The 22648-nt window shown below is 56.5% G+C and overlaps 2 protein-coding genes across 2 annotated transcripts in view; one reads left to right on the forward strand and one right to left on the reverse strand.

Moving 5' to 3' along the window:
* Positions 1-657: 657 nt before the first annotated feature.
* Positions 658-4701, forward strand: SIX5 (SIX homeobox 5). The gene is given in 4 exon segments (XM_032262594.1): positions 658-699; positions 701-1458; positions 2349-3154; positions 3385-4701. Coding segments are annotated over 4 exon segments (2214 nt in total). The 3' UTR covers positions 3993-4701.
* Positions 4702-4925: 224 nt separating this feature from the next.
* The window catches only part of BHMG1 (basic helix-loop-helix and HMG-box containing 1), a 30869-nt gene continuing 13146 nt past the window's right edge, over positions 4926-22648 (reverse strand). The window contains exons 2-13 of the mRNA XM_032262844.1: positions 19525-19609; positions 17994-18105; positions 17550-17687; positions 16600-16857; positions 14667-14772; positions 12929-13029; positions 10830-10985; positions 10378-10454; positions 7877-8074; positions 7285-7520; positions 6066-6155; positions 4926-5505 (exon numbers count right to left, since the gene is read on the reverse strand). Of these exons, the coding sequence (XP_032118735.1) occupies positions 5358-5505; positions 6066-6155; positions 7285-7520; positions 7877-8074; positions 10378-10454; positions 10830-10985; positions 12929-13029; positions 14667-14772; positions 16600-16857; positions 17550-17687; positions 17994-18105; positions 19525-19609 (1705 nt within the window). The 3' untranslated portion in view covers positions 4926-5357. The remainder of the gene's footprint in view (positions 5506-6065; positions 6156-7284; positions 7521-7876; positions 8075-10377; positions 10455-10829; positions 10986-12928; positions 13030-14666; positions 14773-16599; positions 16858-17549; positions 17688-17993; positions 18106-19524; positions 19610-22648) is intronic.

Here is a 22648-nt window from a genome sequence, read left to right on the forward strand (position 1 = left end):
CTGTGGCCCAGCTGTGGCACCAGGCGTCGAGAAGAAGGGGGCTGGGCTGGTAGCGCGCGCGCGCGCGGCCATCCTCCTTCCACTGCGCCTGCGTACGCCACGCGCATCCGCTCTGGGGACGCAAGCTCGAGAAAAGTTGCTGCAAACTTTCTGGCCTGTTCCCCGCCCCTCCTCCCGGCCAGACCCGCCCCCCCTGCGGAGCCGGGAATTCCGAGGGGCGGAGCGCAGGCCGAGATGGGGAATGTGGGGGCCTGCAGGGGACCCTGGAGACAGAGGCGTGCAGAAGCGCAGTCTCGGAGCGGAGGCTTCGCGCCCTTAGCCCTCCTGGACGGCCCGTTACCTTCTGCGTTGTCCCGATGTGGAAACTGAGGCCCTGAGCCAGAAGCACACGCGGGGGGAGGCAGAAAGCGCGGCCAGAGGCGGAGGGAAAACAAAGGGAGAATCACGGACAGACAGGGAGAGGGACGAACACACACACAGGGACAGAGACTGGGTGGAGAGCTGGGTCTCGCCTTCCCGGTGTGGGGCGCAGGGTTGGCCTGGGGAGATCGAGAAGCGTGGGGAGTGGGGCGAAAAGGGGGGACAGGTGGGGGAGGGGGCTGGGGAAAGCCCAAGGGAGGAAGAGAAGGAGGGAGGAACTTCCCAAAGTTGCAAAACATGGCTACCTTGCCTGCGGAGCCGAGCGTGGGGCCGGCGGCCGGGGGGGGAGGCAGTGGCGGCCACGGCGACCGAAGAGGAGGAGGAGGAAGCGCGCCAGCTCCTGCAAACTTTGCAGGCGGCCGAGGGTGAGGCGGCGGCAGCGGCCGGGGCCGGGGCGGGTGAAGCGGCGGCGGGAGCGGAGGGCCCGGGATCCCCGGGCGTCCCCGGTTCGCCCCCCGAGGCCGCTGCCGAACCGCCCACGGGCCTCCGCTTCTCACCCGAGCAGGTGGCGTGCGTCTGCGAGGCGCTGCTCCAGGCGGGCCACGCCGGCCGCTTGAGCCGCTTCCTGGGCGCACTGCCCCCGGCCGAGCGCCTACGTGGCAGCGACCCGGTGCTGCGCGCGCGGGCCCTGGTGGCCTTCCAGCGGGGCGAGTACGCTGAGCTCTACCGGCTACTCGAGAGCCGCCCCTTCCCCGCCGCCCACCACGCCTTCCTGCAGGACCTCTACCTGCGCGCGCGCTACCACGAGGCCGAGCGGGCCCGCGGCCGCGCGCTGGGCGCAGTGGACAAGTATCGACTGCGCAAGAAGTTCCCGCTGCCTAAGACCATCTGGGACGGCGAGGAGACAGTCTACTGCTTCAAGGAGCGCTCCCGTGCCGCGCTCAAGGCCTGCTACCGCGGCAACCGCTACCCGACGCCGGACGAGAAGCGCCGCCTGGCCACGCTCACCGGCCTCTCGCTCACGCAGGTCAGCAACTGGTTCAAGAACCGGCGACAGCGCGATCGGACCGGGGCCAGCGGCGGCGCGCCCTGCAAGAGGTGAGGGTCCTTGGGAGGCGCAAGTCCCGCTTTCCCGGGGACATCCCGCCCACCAGTCCTCATTCCCCGTGCCCACTGCTGGGACCAGCTCGCCGAGGTCCTCGGACTCCTCCCGCTCAAGCCCCGGGCGCCCGCGGGGCGCGGGGACTAAGCGTGGACGGCACAGGCACTCGCCTGGGCCTTCTCCGCAGCATCACTGCCCAGCACGCGTCTCCTCTAACCGCGGCTCCATTCTGAGCTCCTGCCCAAATCCCATCGGTGTTGGGAACCATACTGCGGGGTGCACTAGAGGGGCTTCGGAAAGAGGGCAGGGGCCTGTGCCCACCCCACCCCGCGTAGGGGTTGCTTTCCAGCCCCCTTTCTTCCCTGCCGTTACTCTTCCCCACCCGCCCCCACACCCCCTCCGGGCCTGGACAGCGTGGTCCGTAGTCTGCCTTTGTTGTGAAACGTGAACCTTCCTCAGCTCTGGTTTCCCTGTAACCCAAGCCCTTCCCCTCCCACCCTGAGCGCTGGCCTCTCCCTTCTCTGACGCCCTGCGGGGAGGGCACCAAGAACTGGGCTGGCGGCGCCTGCTCCCTCTCTCCAGGCCACTCGCCTGCTTTCCACCCAACCAAGGAACTTTTAGGGCAACCTGGGAGCTCAGCCTGGGGACGCAAGGCCGAGGCATGGGGAGAGCAAGGGCCTCTTCCCTCCCCAGCGCTTCTCTGCAGTGGTGTCCACGCCTGGCTTGCAAAAGGCCCTCGGGTTTTGGGTAGTCTCAGAGGGGCTTCATAACTCCTGGAATGATCCACTGAAGCTTGGGCCTGGGAAAAGTGGGAGAGCAGCCAGCTGGCTCTGCCGGAGGCCCCACACGCTAAGGGACCCCAGCTAACAGCCATTTTTTTGGCCAGTGAGTCTGATGGGAATCCCACGACTGAGGATGAGTCCAGCCGAAGTCCTGAGGACCTGGAGAGAGGGGCAGCCCCAGTGTCTGCCGAGGCCGCAGCCCAGAGCTCCATATTCCTGGCGGGGGCCAGCCCTCCTGCGCCGTGCCCTGCCTCCTCCTCCATCCTGGTGAATGGGAGCTTCCTGGCTGCCAGTAGCTCCCCAGCAGTACTCCTCAACGGGGGTCCTGTCATCATCAATGGCCTGGCCCTGGGCGAGGCCTCCAGCCTGGGCCCACTGCTGCTCACCGGGGGCGGGGGTGCCCCTCCACCGCAGCCCAGCCCTCAGGGGGCCAGCGAGGCCAAGACCTCCCTGGTCCTGGACCCTCAGACAGGGGAGGTGCGGCTGGAGGAGGCTCAGCCAGAGGCCCCTGAGACCAAAGGGGCCCAGGTGGCTGCTTCAGGACCAGCCCCTGGAGAGGAGGTCCCCGGGCCCCTGCCCCAAGTGGTGCCTGGCCCCCTGCCAGCTGCCACCTTTCCTCTGCCCCCGGGGCCAGTGCCTGCTGTGGCTGCCCCACAAGTGGTGCCGCTCTCCCCACCCCCAGGGTACCCTACGGGCCTGAGCCCCACTTCCCCACTGTTGAACCTGCCCCAGGTGGTGCCCACCTCGCAGGTGGTGACCCTGCCCCAAGCTGTGGGGCCATTGCAGCTGTTGGCAGCCGGGCCAGGCAGCCCTGTGAAGGTGGCAGCCGCAGCAGGCCCTGCCAACGTGCACCTGATCAACTCTGGGGTGGGCGTGACTGCCCTGCAGCTGCCTTCGGCCACTGCCCCAGGTACCCCCATTTTCTTCCCTCAGGCCTGGGTAAGAGCCAGGGGAGGGGGGTGCAGTCATCAGAGAGGGAGGGGCTGTCCGTGGGCTCCTGGGGGGCATCTTATCCCTGGCAAGTCCCAGTGCCCCACCGGAAGGCTCCCTCTGCCCGCCCTCCTGCTGCAGTCTCCACCTCCACCTGGCTTGGCCGGCTCTCCCGGGGCTCTCACCTACGCTGGGCCCCTCTCCCCACAGGAAACTTCCTCCTGGCCAATCCTGTGTCTGGGAGCCCCATCGTGACGGGTGTGGCTGTGCAGCAGGGCAAGATCATCCTCACCGCCACCTTCCCCACCAGCATGCTCGTCTCCCAGGTCCTGCCGCCAGGCCCCGGCCTGGCCCTGCCCCTGAAGCCAGAGACAGCCATCTCTGTCCCTGAGGGAGGCCTCCCGGTGGCCCCCAGCCCTGCTCTCTCAGAGGCCCATGCCCTAGGCACCCTCTCCACGCAGCAGCCACCTCCCACCGCCACCACCTCTGGCGCCAGCCTGCCCTTCTCCCCTGACTCCCCCAGCCTCCTGCCCAGCTTCTCAGCGGCCCCACCAGAGGGGCTGATGCTGTCACCTGCGGCTGTGCCGGTCTGGCCAGCAGCGCTGGAACTAAGTGCAGGAACAGAGGGGCTGCTGGAAACAGAAAAGGGGCTGGGGACACAGGCCCCCCACACCGTGCTGAGGCTGCCAGACCCTGACCCTGAGGGGCTGCTCCTGGGGGCCACCGCAGGGGGCGAGGTTGATGAGGGGCTGGAAGCTGAGGCCAAGGTCCTGACGCAGCTCCAGTCAGTGCCTGTGGAGGAGCCCTTGGAACTGTGACCCAGCGTGGCCCCGTGGCCTCGCACAACAATGGTGCTGAAGATTTAGGGACAGGAGCTGGAGGAGGGAGCCCCAGAAACGCGATTGCTGAAGACCCCAGCCACCACATCCTACCTGGGTGGCCTCTCCCAGCCCTGGTGATGCTGGGAGATGCGTCCCAGGCCACCTCCTGCCCAGGGCTCCTTCCCCTCTGGATGGGAGGCCTCTCTGTTACAGCCCTCCCCATGCTGTGCCCTGCCATATACACGGAGGACTTGGGGGTCTTGACTCAGGGGCCCTGCCCCTTCCACCTGGTACTATCTGTGAGCAGAACACCCTGCCCCCGGGCCAGACCTCCAGCCTTCAGAGCCTTCTCCCTGTCACTCCCTGAAACGCTATTAATAGCTCTGCTGATAGATAGCTGGTGTTGTCACAACTGCCTGGAATCCGAAGGTAGAGGACAGGCAGCCCCCGCCCCAGAGACTGGAGACCCTCCCAAGCATGGCATTTCCTGCCAGGGCGGGGGCAGCTGTGGGGCGCCGGGGATCTTCCCTGACCAGCTCCCCTGGACTCAAGCCCTTGTCGTCACATCTGGCCCAGACCAAAGATTCCCTCATCCCCAGGGGCAGCCCTGCCCGCTGTGTCCCCTTTGTATCCTAAATCTTTATTTTTCTAGGACATGTTATGCCTCCATTTTCAATTAAAATAAAATTAGTGGACTACACCACCACCAGGGCTATGGGGTGCCTTCCAGGGCCTGCCCAAAGCAGCACTGAACACAGCCCTAGTGGAGACCCAACTTTCCCACTGCTGCCTCCCGGGGGACAGGGCTTTGCGTTCAGATGCACAGGGCGGCTGCGGAGGGCGGGCAGTGAGGCCTCTTGCCAGCCGCAGGCCTCCAGATGAGGGCAGCAGGGGGACTTGGGAGGGCCTGCCCCTGTCTCTTGCTGGTAACAAAGGTCCCACTTTATTTTCTTTAAAACAATAAATAGCCTAAAAATAAAACAGGAGAGGGAGGAGTAGGGTGAGGTGAGCTTGAACAGGGCTGCAACCGTGTGGCTGTGGGGTGGGGAAGGAAAAAGCAGGGGGCTGGTAAACTTCACCCTCCAACACCCCGAATTTCATTTTGGGTTCTCTTCCTGATAAGCCCGGGGGAGAATCAGGGCAGCTGTGGGCGACTCTGGTGCTCCAGGCAAATGTGCCCAGCAGTGGGGGCCAATCAGTGCTCCCCTCCCTGGCCCCATGGGACCTGGCTAAGGGGACCTGCATTCTCAGAAGCTGGAGGCCCAGGAGGGACAAGTTCATTGATGGGTCCTGGCTTCCAGCAAGAGCCACAGTTGCCTTGAGGGGTGAGGGGTGAGGGGAGCAGGCGAGGGGGCTGCCCTCTCACTGGAGGTGCGGGGGCAGTGGCAAGGCCTTCTCAGCCAGCAGCTGGTAGAAGGGCTTGGGCGTCTCCCAGTCCTCGTCCTCGCTGCTGGAGCCGTCCTGCTTCACGATGCGGTTGTGCTGACGGCTGAACCTGCGAGCTTTGGTGCTGGGGAGACGTGGCGGGACGGCCCGGCTTCCTCACTCGCCTCCAGGGGTCCCTGTCACACCCCCACCCCAACCCCGTGGCCCCCGTAGCGGCCCGGGCCACCGTTTTATCCTCTTCTGGGCAAACCTTGGTGCCACCAAGTCCTGGTCTGTAAGACGGGACTTGGCCAAGGGCTCTGGGATGTGTTCAAAGTTTTGCTCAATTTTTCAGGGACCAGTTTGGAAGTGGGCAGGTGGCAGCTCCTTGAAGGTGGACAGGCCAGGGTTTGGGGGAGGCAAGGCGGCCAAGTGACAGGAAAATCAGACCTCGTGTGGTAGAGATTGCAAAGGGATTGAGGCAGGGGGTCCATGTCCACGTTCAGCTGCTCCCCAACCTAGCAGTGGTGGGGCACCCCTCCACCTCTGTCACCCCCAAGGGTTTCATAAGAACAGGTAACACGCAGATTCCTCGGCTCAGTCTCCCATGCCATGACACCCAAGGCTCTGGAGACAGAGCAGGGTTCCAGAGCAGGGAGGCCCTTCTACCCCCACACCCCCACACCTCGGGCCAGGGCCTCTCACCAGTATGGCCTTCGTTCCTGCTGGGTCATCACCCGCCACAGTTGGGCCAGCTCCTTGGTAGCAGCCGTGGAAGCGGTCCCAGGACAGAATCTGGGACAGGGAGAAGGAGAAGGTAAGGAGAGGCCCGTGGGGTATGCTGACTGAGAACTCGGACTCTTCCTAGCCCTGTGGGCCTATGAGGCCTCCAAGACCACCCTCTAGAGCTGAGGAGGCAGAGGCAGCTAGACTCAGTGGCTGTTCACAGCTAGGCACCTGGTGTCCCCAGAGAGTGCAGGGGACCTGTGGCCACTGCTCCTGACACTCACACCCGGATCTTCCTGTAAAGAAACCAGCTCTTCTCCACTGTGGCTTGGGGGACCCCCATCCCCTGGCTCCAGGCCTGGCAATGACTGGTTACGGGTGGGCACCCAATCTACCAAAGTCGGCCTCAAGGATTTTGCTAAAAACAATGGAGACCTCTCCTCCCCCAGGGTCGCTCGGGTGGGAGACAGGACCCAAGTCTGCGCCTCCTGCGGTGACTCCGCCTGCCAGAGAATGAAGCCAGCCCAGAAGAGAGCAGAACTGAGCGAAAAGGACGAAGATTCCAGACAGCCTTGTGTGAGCTGTAAAACCATCTACATCTCAAGGCAGTCTACACCCGCCCGTGTTTTCTAGGTTATATAAGCTAATTCATTCCTTTCCTTGCTGGGCCTGGTGGCTCACACCTGTAATCCCCAGCAATCTGGGAGGCTAAGGTGGGCAGATCACTGGAGGTGAGGCGTTCAAGATCAGCCCGGCCAACATGGTGAAACCCTGTCTCTACTAAAAATACAAAAATTAGCCGGGAGTGGTGGTGTGCGCCTGTAATCCCAGCTGCTCAGGAGGCTGAGGCAGGAGAATCTGGGAGGCAGAGGTTGCAGTGAGCCTTGATCACGCCCCTGCACTCCAGCCTGGGTGACAAGGTAAGACTCCAACTCAAAAAAAAAATTTTTTTTTGTTTCCTTTCCTTCTGAAGTCTGAAGTCTGAGTTGGGTTTCGGCGCTGGCAATGAATGGGCCCTGTCCAGTATGATGGGGCCGGGTTCAGTTCTGGGGGAGAACTGAGGTCCTGGAAGGGTCAGTGGGGTCTGGGAGGGGAAAAGAGTGTCAGACAGTGTCAGACAGTGGGGAGCGGCATGGCCAGGCTGCGGGCAGAGAGCAAAGGCAGGGCCTTCCCCAGGGCCAAAGACGCCCCTACCCACCGGATGTACTGCTTCCGGTTCATCCTGCAGAACATGATGAAGCCATTGACACACTTCTTCTTCATCTGGGGTGGGCAGGGGCCTTTCTTGTTCTCCTTGGGCTTCCCAGGGGCCCTGACTGCTTGGCCCTTCTTGGCCTTTCTCCCAACTGCTGGCAGGGGTGAGGCCTGCTGGTTAGGGGTCCACGTGGTGTCTTCGTCGCCTTCACTGGAGCCCGGCGCACCCTCCGGGTTGGCCTGAGTATTGGGGAGATGAAGGGGCACCACTGGTCTCCCCCTCCATCTTTCTCCCTCACTGTGGCCCAAGACACACCCTCCAAAGCCCCCAAAGACCCTCCTGAGTCCCACAGCCTGCCCCGGTCCTCCGTCTCGCTGGACCACTGCTACCGCGCGCTGAGCGAGAACAATGAGAGGTACACGTCTTGCTAGCACCTGATCTAGCAAAGTCAGCCCCAAGGACTTTGCTTAAAACCTTAGGGACCTCTCCTCCCCCAGGGTCGCTCGGGTGGGAGACAGGGCCTGAGAACCCATCCTGGGGGAGGAAGAGGACAGTGAGGGAGGAAAGAGGCCCGCCGGCCCTGGCACGTGGCCACGTCTCTCACCTCTGGTTTCCTCCACAGGGGCTCCGAGTCGCTGTCGTCTGAGCTGGAGCTGGAGCTGGGACTGGAGGTGGAGCTGGATGGCGCCTTGCCGTTCTCATTCAGTGAAAGGTAGCAGTGATCCAGTGAGACGGAGGACCGGGGCAGGCTGTAGGATTCCGAAGGGTCTTCGGGGGCCTTGGTGGGTGTGTCCTGGGCCATGATGAGGGAGAAAGATGGGACGGGAGACCAGTGGTACCCCTTTATCCCCCCAGAACGCAGACCTCTTATGTTGGGGTAATATATATATATATTTTTTTGGAGATGGAGTTTCACTCTTGTTGCCCAGGCAGGAGTGCAATGGTGCGATCTCGGTTCACAGTAACCTCCACCTCCCAGGTTCAAGAGATTCTCCTGCCTCAGCCTCCCAAGTAGCTGGGATTACAGGAATGTGCCACCACACATGACTAATTTTTATATTTTTAGTAGAGACGGGGTTTTGCCATGTTGGTCAGGCTGGTGTTGAACACCTGAACTCGTGATCTTCCTGCCTCGGCCTCCCAAAGTACTGGGATTACAGGCATGAGCCACCACAGCCAGCCAGTCTTAACATCTCTGAGCATCTATTTCATCTACAAAATAGTGGTCACAGTCTATGCCTCACGGGGTTGAGGAGCATCCCACTGAGTGCCTGGGGCTAAGAACTCCGCCACTGGTGTCCGTTTTTGTTTCTGCCACCAATTCATCTACTCACTGAGGGGACACTGGAAGAAGAATCATGGACTAGGGCTGGGGCTGCTGCTCCATTGGACGGTGGCTTCCTGGAGTGCAAGGTGGCTACAGAGGTTGGTCCAGGGGCCCAGGAGGGGAATCTTGGGTTTTGGTCTCTGAGCATTCCTGGGGATCAGGGATCATTCTCACTCTTTTTTTTTTTTTTTTTTTTGATATGGAGTCTCACTCTGTCGCTCTGGTTGGAGTGCAGTGGCATGATCTCTGCTCATTGCACCTCCACTTCCTGGGTTCAAGTGATTTTCTTGCCTCAGCCTCCCAAGTAGCTGGGACTATAGGCTCGCACCACCACTCCTGGCTAACTTTTGTATTTTTAGTACAGATGGAGTTTCACCATATTGGTCAGGCTGGTCTTGAACTCCTAACTTCGTGATCCGCCCACACTGGCTTCCCAAAGTGCTGGGATTACAGGCATGAGCCACTGCGCCCAGCCCCCCACTTTTTTTAAGACGGAGTCTTGCTCTGTCGCCCAGGCTGGAGTGTGGTGGTGGGATCTTGGCTCACTGCAACATCTGCCTCCCAGGTTCAAGCAATTCTCCCGTCTCAAGCTACTCCTCAGGCTATCTTGTCTTCTATCCCAAGTAGCTGGGATTACAGGCGCCCACCACCATGCCCGGCTAATTTTTGTATTCTTTATTTTATTTTTTTGAGACAGGCCTTTGCTCTCGTTGCCCAGGGTGGAGTGCAACTGCGCTATCTCGGCTCACTGCAACGTCCGCCTCCCAGGTTTGAGCGATTCTATTGCCTCAGCCTCCTGAGTAGCTGGGATCACAGGCAAGTGCTACCACGCCCTGCTAATTTTTTGTATTTTTAGTAGGGACAGGATTTCGCCATGGTGGCCAGGCTGGTCTCAAAGTCCTGACCTCAGGTGATCCGCCCTCCTTGGCCTCCCAGTGCTGGGATTACAGGCATGAGCCACTGCGCCTGACCAATTTTTGTATTTTTGGTAGAGATGGGGTTTCTTGATGTTGGCCAGGCTAGTTTCAAACTCATGACCTCAAGTGATCCGCCCGCCTCAGCCTCCCAAAGTGTTGGGATTACAGGCGTGAGCCACTGCACCCAGACTATTCTTTTGATTTCAGTTTTCTCATCTGTAAAATGGGGCCACAGAAGACCCTGCTTCATACAGTGGTTGTGAAATGGTGTGGGAGGCTGGGTGCAGTGGCTCATGCCTGTAATCCCAGCACTCTGGGAGGCTGAGGTGGGCAGGTCACTTGAGGTCAGGAGTTTGAGACCAGCCTGGCCAACATGGTAAAACACCATCTCCACTAAAAATACCAAAAATTGGCAGGGCGTGGTGGCGGGCACCTGTAATCTCAGCTACTTGGGAGGCTGAGGCAGGAGAATCTCTTGAACCCAGGAGGTGGAGGTTGCAGTGAGCCAAGATTGTGCCACTGCACTGGAGCTTGGGTGACAAGAGGGAAACTCGGTCTCAAAAAATAAATAAATAAATAAAACAATGTGGGGTTTTTGTATGGGGGGGCAGCTTTTAGCTTTTATCCTTGTTCAGTTTGCTCCAAGCACAGAGCCGGCTCTGGTGGCCAATGGCACGCACACAGGGTGGGTGTGTTTTTTGAAGGATGAGGAGAAGCATGAGTGAGTGGGTGGGCAGGCGGGGGGCATGGCAGCTGGAAGGGGGATGGGTGCATGAGTGAATGAAGCTGTGAGTGGTGTGTGTGGAAAGATGGATGGATGGGTCTCTGGGCAGAGGGGCAGAGGATTTCTACCTTCTCCTGTGGAGCCTCCTGTATGTAGGCTGAAGGTGAAGACTCCAGATCAAAGCGCACTTCTTTAAAGAGAGCTGCTAGGGAGGGAGACCAGAGGGGCTGCCAGAGCCGAAATGCTTCTCCCACAGCACCAAGCTTCAGCCACGCTGTCCCTGCTAGCCGGAACCCTGTCTCTGGCTTTCTCCTTCAGGATCTCCCACCCTGTGTCCAAATCCCGCTCACAGCCCACTCCCGTGGGTCACCTCCCACCCACAGAGTGAGCCCAAGTGCTGTTATGGGCTTCTAGAGCCACCCACTCACCACAACAGCCTGTGGTTGCTCCCCCACTAGGCTGTGGGCTCCCTGAGGCAGAGCCAGGATCCACCCTGGGCACCCAGGATGGCCTAGCGCAGGCCTAGGCACCGTATGTTTCCCAAAGGAACTAAGCCTCAGGGCCAGCCCTGAGGCCTCACCTTGGGTCAGGTACTCTGTGCCATCCTCCAAGAGCTCATCTGGAAGCAGTTTCCCAGGGGAGCTGAAAAGGCTGGGGCTGAGCCCAAGGATCTCACTTGGGTGGCCTGTTGTGCTCCAGACATCAATCTGGGGAGGCCCCAGGGACAGTGGGCTCCCTGGAAAGGAAACAGCAGACTCAGAGCTGTGGCCAGAGATCACCCTGTGCCCTAGCACAGCAACTGGCATTGAGGAGACAGTGCCTGACGCTGGGGCACAGTGCCTGATGCTGGGGAAAGCGAATGTCAGTTTCTCAGTTTGAATTCTTGGTCGGAGAAATGAAGAGGCAGCCGGGCGCGGTGGCTCACGCCTGTCATCCCAGCACTTTGGGAAGCCGAGGCGGGTGGGTCACTTGAGGTCAGGAGTTCAAGACCAGTCTGGCTAACATGGTGAAACCCTGTGTCTATGAAAAAATACAAAAATTGGCTGGGCGTGGTGGCACGTGCCTGTAATCTCAGCTTCTCAGAAGGCTGAGGCAGTCGCATCACTTGAACCCGTGAGGCAGAGGTTGCAGTGAGCCGAGATCGTGCCACTGCACTCCAGCCTGCGTGACAGAGTGAGACTCTGTCTCAAAATTGGAAAAAAAGGACATGAAGAGAAATGACGTTTGGCATTATGTCAGGGATGGCCACAAAAAAAAATCAGTATCGTAAAGTGCAAGATCCCACAGGCTGATTATAACTACCTGCAACTCTGCGATAAGATTCTGAGCTCAGGCGCGGTGGCTCCAGCCTGTAATCCCAGTGCTTTGGGAGGCCGAGGTACGTGGCTCACCTGAGGTCAGGAGTTTGAGACCAGCCTGGCCAACATGGTGAAACCCCATCAGTACTAAAAATACAAAAATTTGCTGAGCGTGCTGGTGCATGCCTGTAATCCCAGCTGTGCAGAGGCTGACACGGAATCGCTTGAACCCAGAAGTGGAGGTTGCAGTTAGCCGACATAGCGCCAATGCATTCCGGCCTGGGTGATGAGAGTGAAACTCCATCTCAAAAAAAAAAAAGTCTGGCCGGGTGCGGTGGCTCACGCCTGTAATCCCAGCACTTTGGGAGGCCAAGGCGGGTGGATCACGAGGTCAAGAGATCGAGACCATCCTGGTCAACATGGTGAAACCCCGTCTCTACTAAAAATACAAAACATTAGCTGGGCATGGTGGCGCGTGCCTGTAATCCCAGCTACTCAGGAGGCTGAGGCAGGAGAATTGCCTGAACCCAGGAGGCGGAGGTTGCGGTGAGCCGAGATCACGCCATTGCACTCCAGCCTGGGTAACATGAGTAAAACTCCGTCTCAAAAAAAAAAAAAAAAAAAAAAGTCTGACCTGTGTCAGAGCTAAAAAAAAAAAGAAAAGAATAAAAAAAGATTCTGAGGTCTGGAGCAGTGGCATGTGCCTGTAATCCCAGCACTTTGAGAGGCTGAGGCAGGACAATCCCTTGAGGCCAGGAATTGGAGGCCTCAGTGAGCTGTGATTGCGCCACTGCACTCCAGCCTCGGGGAGAACTTGTGTCAAAAGCAAAAACAAACACAGAAAGAGGCTGGGGCAGTGGCTCATGATGTAATCCCAGCACTTTTGGGAGGCTGAGGCATGCAGGTCACCTAAGGTCAGGAGTTCGAGACCAGCCTGGCCAACATGGTGAAACCTCATTTCTATTAAAAATACAAAAATTAGCTGGGCATGGTGGTGGGCACCTGTAATCCCAGCTATTCAGGAGGCTGAAGCAGGAAAATCCCTTGAAGCCAGGAGACAGAGGTTGAAGTGAACTGAGATCATGCCACTGCATCCCAGGCTGGGCAGCAGAGTGAGACCCTGTCTCAAAAAAACAAACCAAAAAGACCCAGAATGATTCTGAGGCAGTACCTGGGCTCAAGGAAAGAGTAGTGATTGATTAGCAATGTCTGCCATTGCAGCGGTGGTGAAGAGATGGCAGGTACACTGTGTGTTTGCCTTCCCTGTGCCTAGGGGATCTCCGTTCCCTTTCCCACCTCCCCTCTTCCATAGAAATCCTCAGACTGAAGTGTGGGAAGGCCCAAACCAGCCTGCAAGGAGGAGCGAGAGAGTTGCAGTCACCTTGAGGGCTGTCCTCTGGGGTCCAGGCAGGAAGCCAGGGGTCAACGTCTAGGGACCTTTTGTCCACATCCTGGCTGGAATCATAGAACACCAATGGCTGCCTACGAGAGGTGAGTTTGAGTTAGAAACCCAAGTCAGAAACACAGCCCAGGGCCTGTGTTTCCAGCCCACACAGGCCCTGGGCTGGAAACTGCTATGGAGCCCCTTTGTTGCTCTGCACTGGCCCCTTGGGGAGTGCTAGGGGAGTAAAGCTCAGTCAGCTGCGACTCCACCCTCAGGGAGCTTACAGTTTCTGGAGGAGAGCCCAGCTGGTAAACAGGCGCTGCAGACTAGGGGGCAGTGCTGTGACTGAGGCGTTGGGGAAGGATGAGCCAGTGGAGAGCAGTGGGCTCAGCCTGAGGGATGGGTGGTTTTCTTTTTTTTTTTTAAAGACGGGGTTTTACCATGTTGGTCAGGGTGGTCTTGAACACCCGACCTCAGGTGATCTCCCCTTGGCCTCCAAAGTGCTTGGATTACAGGCGTGAGCCACCACACCCGGACTTTTTTTTTTTTTTTTCTTTAAAAAAATTTTTTTTTAGGGATGGGTGTTTTTCCGGGGGCACAGGGAAGCAGGCCATCCAGGGAGAGGTACTGGAATGTGAGAAGCCCAGAGGGGCTGGCGCAGGGCTCCTAGGGAACGGCGAACGTGTGTGGTGTGAAGTGTAAGAGTCATGGGCGAAGGGCAGGGCTGATGAGGTGAGTTGGGGGCTGCTGAAGGTCTCACATGCCGGGTAAGGTATCGGGGCCGGGTGCAGTGACCCATGCCTGTAATCCCGGCACTTTGGGAGGCTGAGGTGGGAGGACTGTTTGAGTCCAGGAGTTCAAGACCAGCTTGGGCTGGAAATAGGGAGACCTCTTTTTTTTTCCTTTCTTTTTTTTTGAAACGGAGTCTCACTCTGTAACCCAGGCTGGAGTACAATGGCATGATCTCGGCTTACTGCAGCCTCCGCCTCCTGGGTTCAAGTGATTGATTCTCCGGTTCAGCCTCCTGAATAGCTGGGACTACAGGCGCATGCCACCACACCGGCTAATTTTTTGTATTTTTACTAGAGACAGGGTTTTGCCGTGTTAGCCAGGAGCGTCTCAATCTCCTGACCTCGGGATCTGACCGCTTTGGCCTCCCAAAGTGCTGGGATTACAGGTGTGAGCCACTGTGCCCTGCCGGGAGACCTCATTTCTACAAAAAATATACATAAAAAAATTAGCTGGGTGGTGTGCGCTTGTGGTCCCAGCTACTCAGGAAGCTGAGGCGGGAGGATTGCTTGAGCCCTGAAGGTTGAGGCTGCAGTGACCTATGATCATGTCACTGCTCTCTGGCCTGGGCAACAGAATGAGACCCTGTCTCCAAAAAAAAAAAAAAGATATTGGATTCTATGCTACAGACACTGAGGAAAGGCTTTATGCCACGACCTCCATGGTCAAGGTCTCTGTGTTGGAAAAGCCATGTGGTCACATGAGGATGGGACGGAGGGGTAACAGAGGAGGCAGGGGGACGGGTGAGAAAGCTGTGACCATGTCCAGGAAATGGGAAATCGGGCTTTCCTGCAAGCTCACAGTGGCAGGCACAAAGCTGGGCCGCTATTGGTGCTCAAGGGGTACCCACAGAGGGCACGAATTGGCCTCTCTTCCCACTACCCCTCACCTGCGCCACATCAAACCCCTCAGCACTGCCCACTCAGTGCCCTGGGGACTCCCTTACCTGGGATGGGGCTGGGTCTTGGTGAGAAAATGGATACTCTCCACATCTTCCTGGGCCAGGAACGCAGGGGAAGTGTCGTCCTGGACACTGTCCTGGCACCAGCAGCCTAGGAGGGCAGATCAGGGTCACCACGCCTGGGGACTGGGCCAAATTCCAGGATGCCCAGACACGGGAGGAAGGGGGCCAAGTTCTGTTAACACACCCAGTCCCGAATCCTAGCCCAAACCTCAGGATGTAGGGCACCGTCGTGAGGCTGAAGGGTGCCCCAAATCACCCCTAGGTTTTTGGAATCCCGCATCCCTATCAGAAGCTGTAATGGGGCCAGGCAAGGTGGCTCATGCCTGTAATCCTAGCACTTTGGGAGGCTAAGGCGGGCAAATCACTTGAAGTCAGGAGTTGGAGACCAGTCTGGCCAACATGGTAAAACCCAGTCTCTATTAAAAATATAAAAATTAGCCAGGCATGGTGGTGGGTGCCTGTAATCCCAGCACTTTGGGAGGCCAAGGTAGGCGGATCATCTGAGTTCAGGAGTTTAGGACTAGCCTGGCCAACATGGCGAAACCCCATTTTTACTAAAAATACAAAAATTAGCTGGGCATGGTGGCACACACCTGTAATCCCAGCTACCTGGGAGGCTGAGGCAGGGGAATCACTTGAACTCAGGAGGCGGAGGTTGCAGTGAGCTGAGATGGCGCCATTGCACTCCAGCCTGGGTGACAGAGTGAGACCCTGTCTCAAAAAATAAAAAAAGAAGAAGCTGTAATGAAGAATACCCGTTAAGTGGAATCCTGACAATGACCATGAAGCTAGCTGACAAGAATACAGAGCTTACAGCTGTGAGCGCTGCTGGGAGCCTTTTCCATTCTGTTCACCTTTGCCTAAGGGCACCATTATTATACCCATTTTACAGGTAAGTAAACTGAGGCACTGAGATCTCAAGTAACTTGCCAAAGGTCACACAGCCAGCAGGAAGATCTGAGAAGCCCTCCCTGCTCCCTAGGCTGGGTCAGATGCCCCTTCTGGGGCCCCCAGATTCCTGGGTAAGCCCAGGAAGTCTTGGTCACTCTGGGCTGTCAGTATTGGGTAACATAAGCTATTCCTTCATGGGGCTGTGAACTTGGTCACTGATGTGTCACCAGCATCAGGCACAGGGCCTGGCACAGAGGAGGTGCTCGGGCTGGGGAGAAAGGGCTGAGTGAAGCTGGTTGAGATGACTCATGCCTGTAATCCTAGCACTTTGGGAGGCCAAAGTGGGTGGATCCCCCGAGGTCAGGAGTTTGAAACCAGCCTGGCCAACGTGGTGAAACCCTGTCTCTACTAAAAGCACAAATATTAGCCGGGTGTGGTGGTGCACGCCTGTTATCCCAGCTACTTGGGAGGCTGAGGCAGGAGAATTGCTTGAATCCAGGAGGCAGAGGTTGCAGTGAGCCAAGACTGTACCACTGCACTCCAGCCCAGGCAAGAGAGCCAGAGTCAGTCTCAAAAAAAAAAAAAAAAAAAAAAGGGGCTGAATGAAGAGAGAGAGGAATGAGATTGAGATGACTGGAGGCCTCAAAGCCTTGAGCTCTGACCTCCGTCCCTCTGGTCCAGCTCTCTGCCTGAACACATCACCATACCTTTTCCAAACCAGGGCAGTGACTGGGGCATGGGAGAGCCAAATGAGGCCTGATGCAGGGGCCCTGCCCTCCTCCTGGTTCTGTGATGGAAAGCCCACACAGGAGGATGACGCTGTCTCGTCCCACCCTTACAGCCATGACGCAGCCTTCAATGAAGAAGACCACCAGAGCAAGGCCACAGGCTTGAGAAGGGAGAGGCAGTGTTTCCTATCCACTGCTGCAGCACCCGCTATGGGTACTGTGTCTGGGACGCAGTAGGTGCCCACAAAGTGGCATCTCAGTGAAAGACTAAGTTCATAGTGAGGAAAAAGACCAACTTGAGATGTCACAGTGGATGGTGTCCTCGGCCAGATCCAGCAACGTCAGCTGGGACTGTCCTCCTTTTCTGTCACCTGGAGGCGAGGATGATGCACGTCTGGGGTGACCGCAGGAGTCGGGGCACCTTGGAGGGGTGGTGGTCCCCCCTGTGCCTCTTCCTTCCTGGTCTGGTGATGAGGTTACCAGCTTCTCAGGTTTGTTCAGGGCCAGGGAGCGGCGAGGCTTTGGGGTCCAAGTCTTCTTGGGGTCTTGGTTTTCTGGGGAAGCAGAGAGTCGGGTGTCAGAGGGATCTGGGGTCACCTGTCTGTCACCAGAGTAAGGCTCAGATGGGAAACTTCCTTGTCTGAGTCAAAGCTATGCCTGGCCTGGAATGGGTACGCCCAGATCCTCAATCACAGGCCTCTTTGTTCAACCCCTGTCTACACGTCAGAATCTGCTTGCAAGCTTTAAAAAATACTGGTCAGGCGCAGTGACTCACACCTGTAATCCCTGGGCTTCGTGAAACCTAGGCAGGCAGATCACTTGAGCTCAGGAGTTCGAGACCAGCCTGGCCAACATGGTGAAACCCTGTCTCTACTAAAAATACAAAAATTAGCCAGGCATAGTGGCACACACCTGTAATCCCAGCTACTTGGGAGGCTGAGGCAGGAGAATTGCTTCAACCTGGGAGGCAGAGGTTGCAGTGCGCCAAGATTTCATCACTGCACTCCAGCCTGGTGCACAGAGCAAGACTCCGTCTCAAAAAAAAATACTGATGCCAGGTTCTGCCGCAGACCAGTGAACCCCAACTTTCTGGGTGTGAGGCCTTACTGCTGTTACAAGGAGGAGCTGGAAGTTGAACCCAGGCATAGGTTGCTGAGAAGGCCCCCTAGATAAGGACTTCCCTGGAGAAGGAGCCCTGCTCCTGGGTGACCGGGCTTCTGGTTCCGCCTCCACTGACAGCTTGTACCTGACACTTGGGTCAGCTTCTTCTTCCGAGGCTTCTGGCAGGCCCCCTGGAGACGGGACTTCTGCGAGCTTGGGGAGCTGGAGGGGGTAGAGTGTCTCCTCCGCCTGGCTGGGCCTGACGCTGGGTTCTGCCCCAGCCCTGCAGGGATGGAGGAGACAGGTCAGATTCCCCACCCCATCTGCACCCAGTTGCAGTTCCTGCCTTCCAGACAGTGCTCCCCAGTCCTGGAGCCACCGCACCCAGCCTGTTTCTTCTGCCTGTCAGGGCTTCCCTGTGTCTCCTACTGTCCTGAAGGCCCCGCTCCTCTGAGTTCCCACGGCATCTTGCACATCTGACTTTGTCCCCTCTACCAGGCCTTGACACAAGGGTTGCTCGGTATCCCTGGTGGCCGGAACCACACTTGGCACATCGCAGGCACCTGGAAACACTGGCTGAACTACTTACCCACAAGGCCACCTTCCACACTGGTGGCGTGGCATTTCAGCAAGGCCTTGACTGCATCGATGTTTCTTTGGAGGTACTGAATGTACTGCAGTGCATGCACCAGAATCTCCTTCTGCCTCAAGAGAAAGATGGGGTTAGGCCGAGCACGGTATCTCCTGCCTGTAATCCCAACACTTTGGGAGGCCCAGACGGGAGGATTACGAGGTCATGGGTTCAAGACCAGCCTGGCCAACATAGCGAAACCCTGTCTCTACTAAAATACAAAAATTAACTGGGCGTGGTGGTGCTTGCTTGTAATCCCAGCTACTTGGGAGGCTGAGGGAGGAAAATCACTTGAACCAGGACCCAGGAGGCAGAAGTTGCAGTGAGCCAAGATCATGCCACTACACTCCAGCCTGAGCTACAGAGCAAGACTCCATCTCAAAAAAAAAAAAAAAAAAAGAGTTGAGCACATCATCCAGGGCTTGAGACAATGTGAGGCTGCTGGGGACCAAAGACACAGAGGCTCCAGGACCTCATTCCCCATCCACCCCAACAACTCCTCAATTGGCAAAGACCTTCCTGTTCTGCTGTCTAGCCCTCTCACTGCAACCCAGTGAGACAGGGGCTACAGCTACAGGAACGGAGGCTCAAAGTACTAAGGGGCTTGCTAAGGCTACAGAGATTGGCTGGGAGTGGTGGCTCACACCTGCAATCCCAGCACTTTGGGATGCCAAAGCGGATGGATCACTTGAAGTTAAGAGTTCGAGACCAGCCTGGCCAACGTGGCAAAACCCCGTCTCTAATAAAAATACAAAAATAAGCCAGGCTTGGTGGTGCATGCCGGTAGTCCCAGCTCCTTAGGAGGCTGAAGCAGCAGAATCGCGTGAACCCGGGAGGCAGAGGTTATAGTGAGCTGAGGTCATGCCACAGCACTCCAGCCTGGGCAACAGAGCAAGACTGTCTCAAAAAAGGTCTGCCTGCCTCCTGGTGCAGTTTTTGGCACATGCTCCCTGGCGTCTCACCGGCCCTCGGCTCATACTGTATTCTCTATCTGCAAAGCCTCCTCTTCCCGCCACGCACTCCCTCACCTGGCTTCTCCTCCTCTGTGCCTCTGCACAGTGGTCTCCTCTTCCAGAAGTGCCACCTCCCTTCCCCTCTCACCCCGGCTGGGTGAGCTGTTCCCTCCTGCATTCTTTTTTTTAAAATTGAGTTGGAGTTTTGCCCTTGTTGCCCAGGCTGGAGTGCAATGGCTCCATCTCTACTCACTGCAACCTCTGCCTTCTGGGTTCAAGTGATTCTCCTGCCTCAGCCTCTTGAGTAGCTGGAAGTACAGGCATGCGCCACCATGCCCAGCTAAATTTTTGTATTTTCGTAGAGACAGGGTTTCACCATGTTGGCCAGGCTGGTCTTGAACTCTTGATCTCGTGATCCATTCGCCTCGGTCTCCCAAAGTGCTGGGATTACAGAAGTGAGCCACCGTGCCCAGCCCACTTGCTGCTATTTAAAGACCTGCCTCCCAAATCTGCCCTCTCTCCTTTATTCCCTGTACCTTTGTGAGCTTCTTGGTCTTCAGGGCTATGGGCAGCAGCAGTGCCAACTCTTGCAGTGTGCTAGTGTGGTTTTTCCTCTGCTTCCTGTTTGTGGACAGAAGCTGGTTTTGGTTAGGACATCCAAAACTGAATTCTGCATTCGATCTGCAAACCAGTGTGTGTTACCCATTTTAGAGCTGCCCGCATCCCGGCCTGGACACTCAAGACAGAATCCCAGGCATCATCTGTACTTGTTACTTCCCCTTAGTCCTTGACCAGTCAGTCAGCAGATCTTACCCACTCCTCCTCCATCACCTTCTCTTCAACCCCAGAGCCCTGCCCTATCCATGTGTTTACATTCTTATAGTTCACCCAGCCCCACCATTTGGCTTCTTCCAGCCCTACTTTCTGCTAGACTCAGGGTGACCTTCCTGAAACACAAATCTGACCCCGTCACTATCTTGCTTCAAACCTTTCCATGCCATCCCATTGTTAAGGATCAAGTTTAAGTTCCTAATGTGGGGTGGGCGCAGGGGCTTATGCCTGTAATCCCAGCACTTTGGGAGGCCGAAGTGGTCAATCACCTAAGGTCAGGAGTTTGGGACTAACCTGGTCAACATGGTGAAACCCCATCTCTACCAAAAATACCAAAATTAGCTGGGTGTGGTGGCACGCACCCAGCTACGTGGGAAGCTGAGGCAGGAGAATCACTTGAACCCAGAAGTTGGAGGTTGAAGTGAGCCAAGATCATGTCACTGGACTCCAGCCTGGGAGACAGAATGAGCCTCCATCTCAAAAAAACAAATAAGGCCAAGCACGGTGGCTCACACATGTAATCCCAGCACTTTGGGAGGCCAGTGTATTTTTAGCAGAACCCCGTCTCTACTAAAAATATGAGGCAGGCAGATCACCTGAGGTGAGAAGTTTGAGACCAGCCTGGCCAACATGGTGAAACCCTGTCTCTACTAAAAATGCAAAAATTAGCTGGGCGTGGTGGCAATCGTCTGTAATCCCAGCTCCTTAGGAGGCTGAGACAGGAGAATGGCTTGAACCTGGGAAGCAGAGGTTGCAGTAATTCAAGATCGTGCCATTGCACTCCAGCCTGGGAAACAAGAGCGAGACTTCATCTCAATCAATCAATCAATCAATCAATACAAAAATTAGCCAGGCGTGGTGGCAAGCACCTGTAATCCCAGCTACTGGGGAGGCTGAGGCAGGAGAATTGCTAGAACCTGGGAGGTGGAGGTTGCAGTGAGCTGAGATTGCACCACTGCACTCCAGCGAGACTCTATCTCAAAAAAAAAAAAAAAAAAAAAAAAAAAAACGTCCTAATGTGGCTGATCATTTGCGGCCTGGCCCAGTTGATCATTCCGCTCTCGCCTCTTGCTTCCTTTGGCTCTCTCCCATCAACTGCTAAGGCCCCCTCGCCCTGGTGCTCTCACACCTCTGATCACTGCACCGGGCTGTCGTCTGTGTCATTGGTACTACTGTACCCCTAGCACCTAGAACAGGGCCTGGAATATTGTGACGAAGTGAGTTAATAAATAAGGACAAGAAATAAGTTGTCTTGGCCGGGAGCAGTGGCTCATGCCTGTAATCCTAGCACTTTGGGAGGCCCAGGTGGGTGGATCACGTGAGCTCAGGAGCTCGAGACCAGTCTGGCCAACATGGTGAAATGCTGTCTCTACTACAAATGCAAAAAATTACTCGGGCATGGTGGTGGGTACCTATAAACCCAGCTACTCAGGAGGCTGAGACAGGAGAATCGGTGGCTGGCTAATTTTTTCATTTTTTGTAGAAGTGCACTCCACCGCGCCAGGGGCGCATGCCAGTAGTCCCAGCTACTTTGCGGGGCTGAGGTAGAAGGATCACTGGAGCCAGGGAGGTTGAGGTTGCAGTGAGCCATGATCACTCGGTTACACTCTAGTCTGGGCAACAGAATGAGACCCTGTCTTGAAAAATAAAACAAAACAAAAAACTCCAACAACAAATACAGCCCCTTCTTCTGGAGATGACAGTATCTTTGGGGCTAATGAATCAAACTGTCATACAAACCAAATTGCAAGTAAGACCCGAAAAAAGCTACATAATGTACTGGGTTCAGGGGGCATTGTAAATGAAAATGTGGCAGCCTCTTTTTCAAAAATTGAGAATTTCAAGATGGTGAGAGCGGAGCATCAAACCAAGCAGTGGACCATCCTGAGCACAGGGCCCTATATGACTACATAGGTCACATGTCTATGAAGTCGGCCATGACAAAGAAAAAAGTCTTGCTTGGTGTTTTAAAAGCTTGTAAAAGGAGGCCGGGTGTGGTGGCTCACACCTGTAATCCCAGCACTTTGGGAGGCTGAGGTGGGATGATCACTTGGTGTTAGGAGTTTGAGACCAGCCTGTCCAACGTGGCAAAACCCCATCTCAAAACTAAAAATACAAAAATTAGCTGAACATGGAGGCACGGAGGGTTTCATATAAACTACAGTCCCTGGGTGTTTACTCTGGGTTTTACAAAGCACTGGGTGAAACTTCTGGGCAAACACAGGTTAGAAAGGGAGGAACTGAGTGTCTTGGCATCCCCTGGGCAGCTGTCTTGAATAGGTACAACCTGGGCTCTGCTCTCAGGGGCCTCCAGGAACCAGGTACCACCTCCCAGGGCTGCCTCTTTCTTTGCTGGATGGTTCTGGTTTTAGCCAATTTCTTTCCTCACAGCCTCTATATTTTCATCCACTAATCCCAGCTGTGCCCTCTGGGCTTTCAGGGAACAGGTCAGCTCCAGCCACATGGGTTTTCTTACTTTTTCTCTAAACTGCCAAGTTATTTCTGCTTTAGGGCCTTTACTATTCCCTCTGCTTGGAACGTTCTTTTGCCCTGTTTTTTTTGTTTTGCTGGCTTGTTTGTTTTTTGAGACAGAGTTGCTCTGTCATCCAGGCTGGTGTGTAACAGCCTGTAACCTTAAAATCCTGAGCTCCAGCAATCCTTCTGCCTCAGTCTCCCGAGTAGCTGGGACTTTAGGCACACACCACCATGCCAGGCTATTTTTAAAATTTTTTTTGTGGTGACAAGGCTGAGTGCGGTGGCTCACATCTGTAATCGCAGCACTTTGGAGCCTGAGGCAGGATGAACCCTTGAGCCCAGGAGTTTGAGTTC

The sequence above is a fragment of the Sapajus apella genome, unplaced genomic scaffold (genome assembly GCF_009761245.1).
Source record: "Sapajus apella isolate SASKATOON/1434 unplaced genomic scaffold, GSC_monkey_1.0 scaffold130, whole genome shotgun sequence".
NCBI lineage: Eukaryota > Metazoa > Chordata > Mammalia > Primates > Cebidae > Sapajus > Sapajus apella.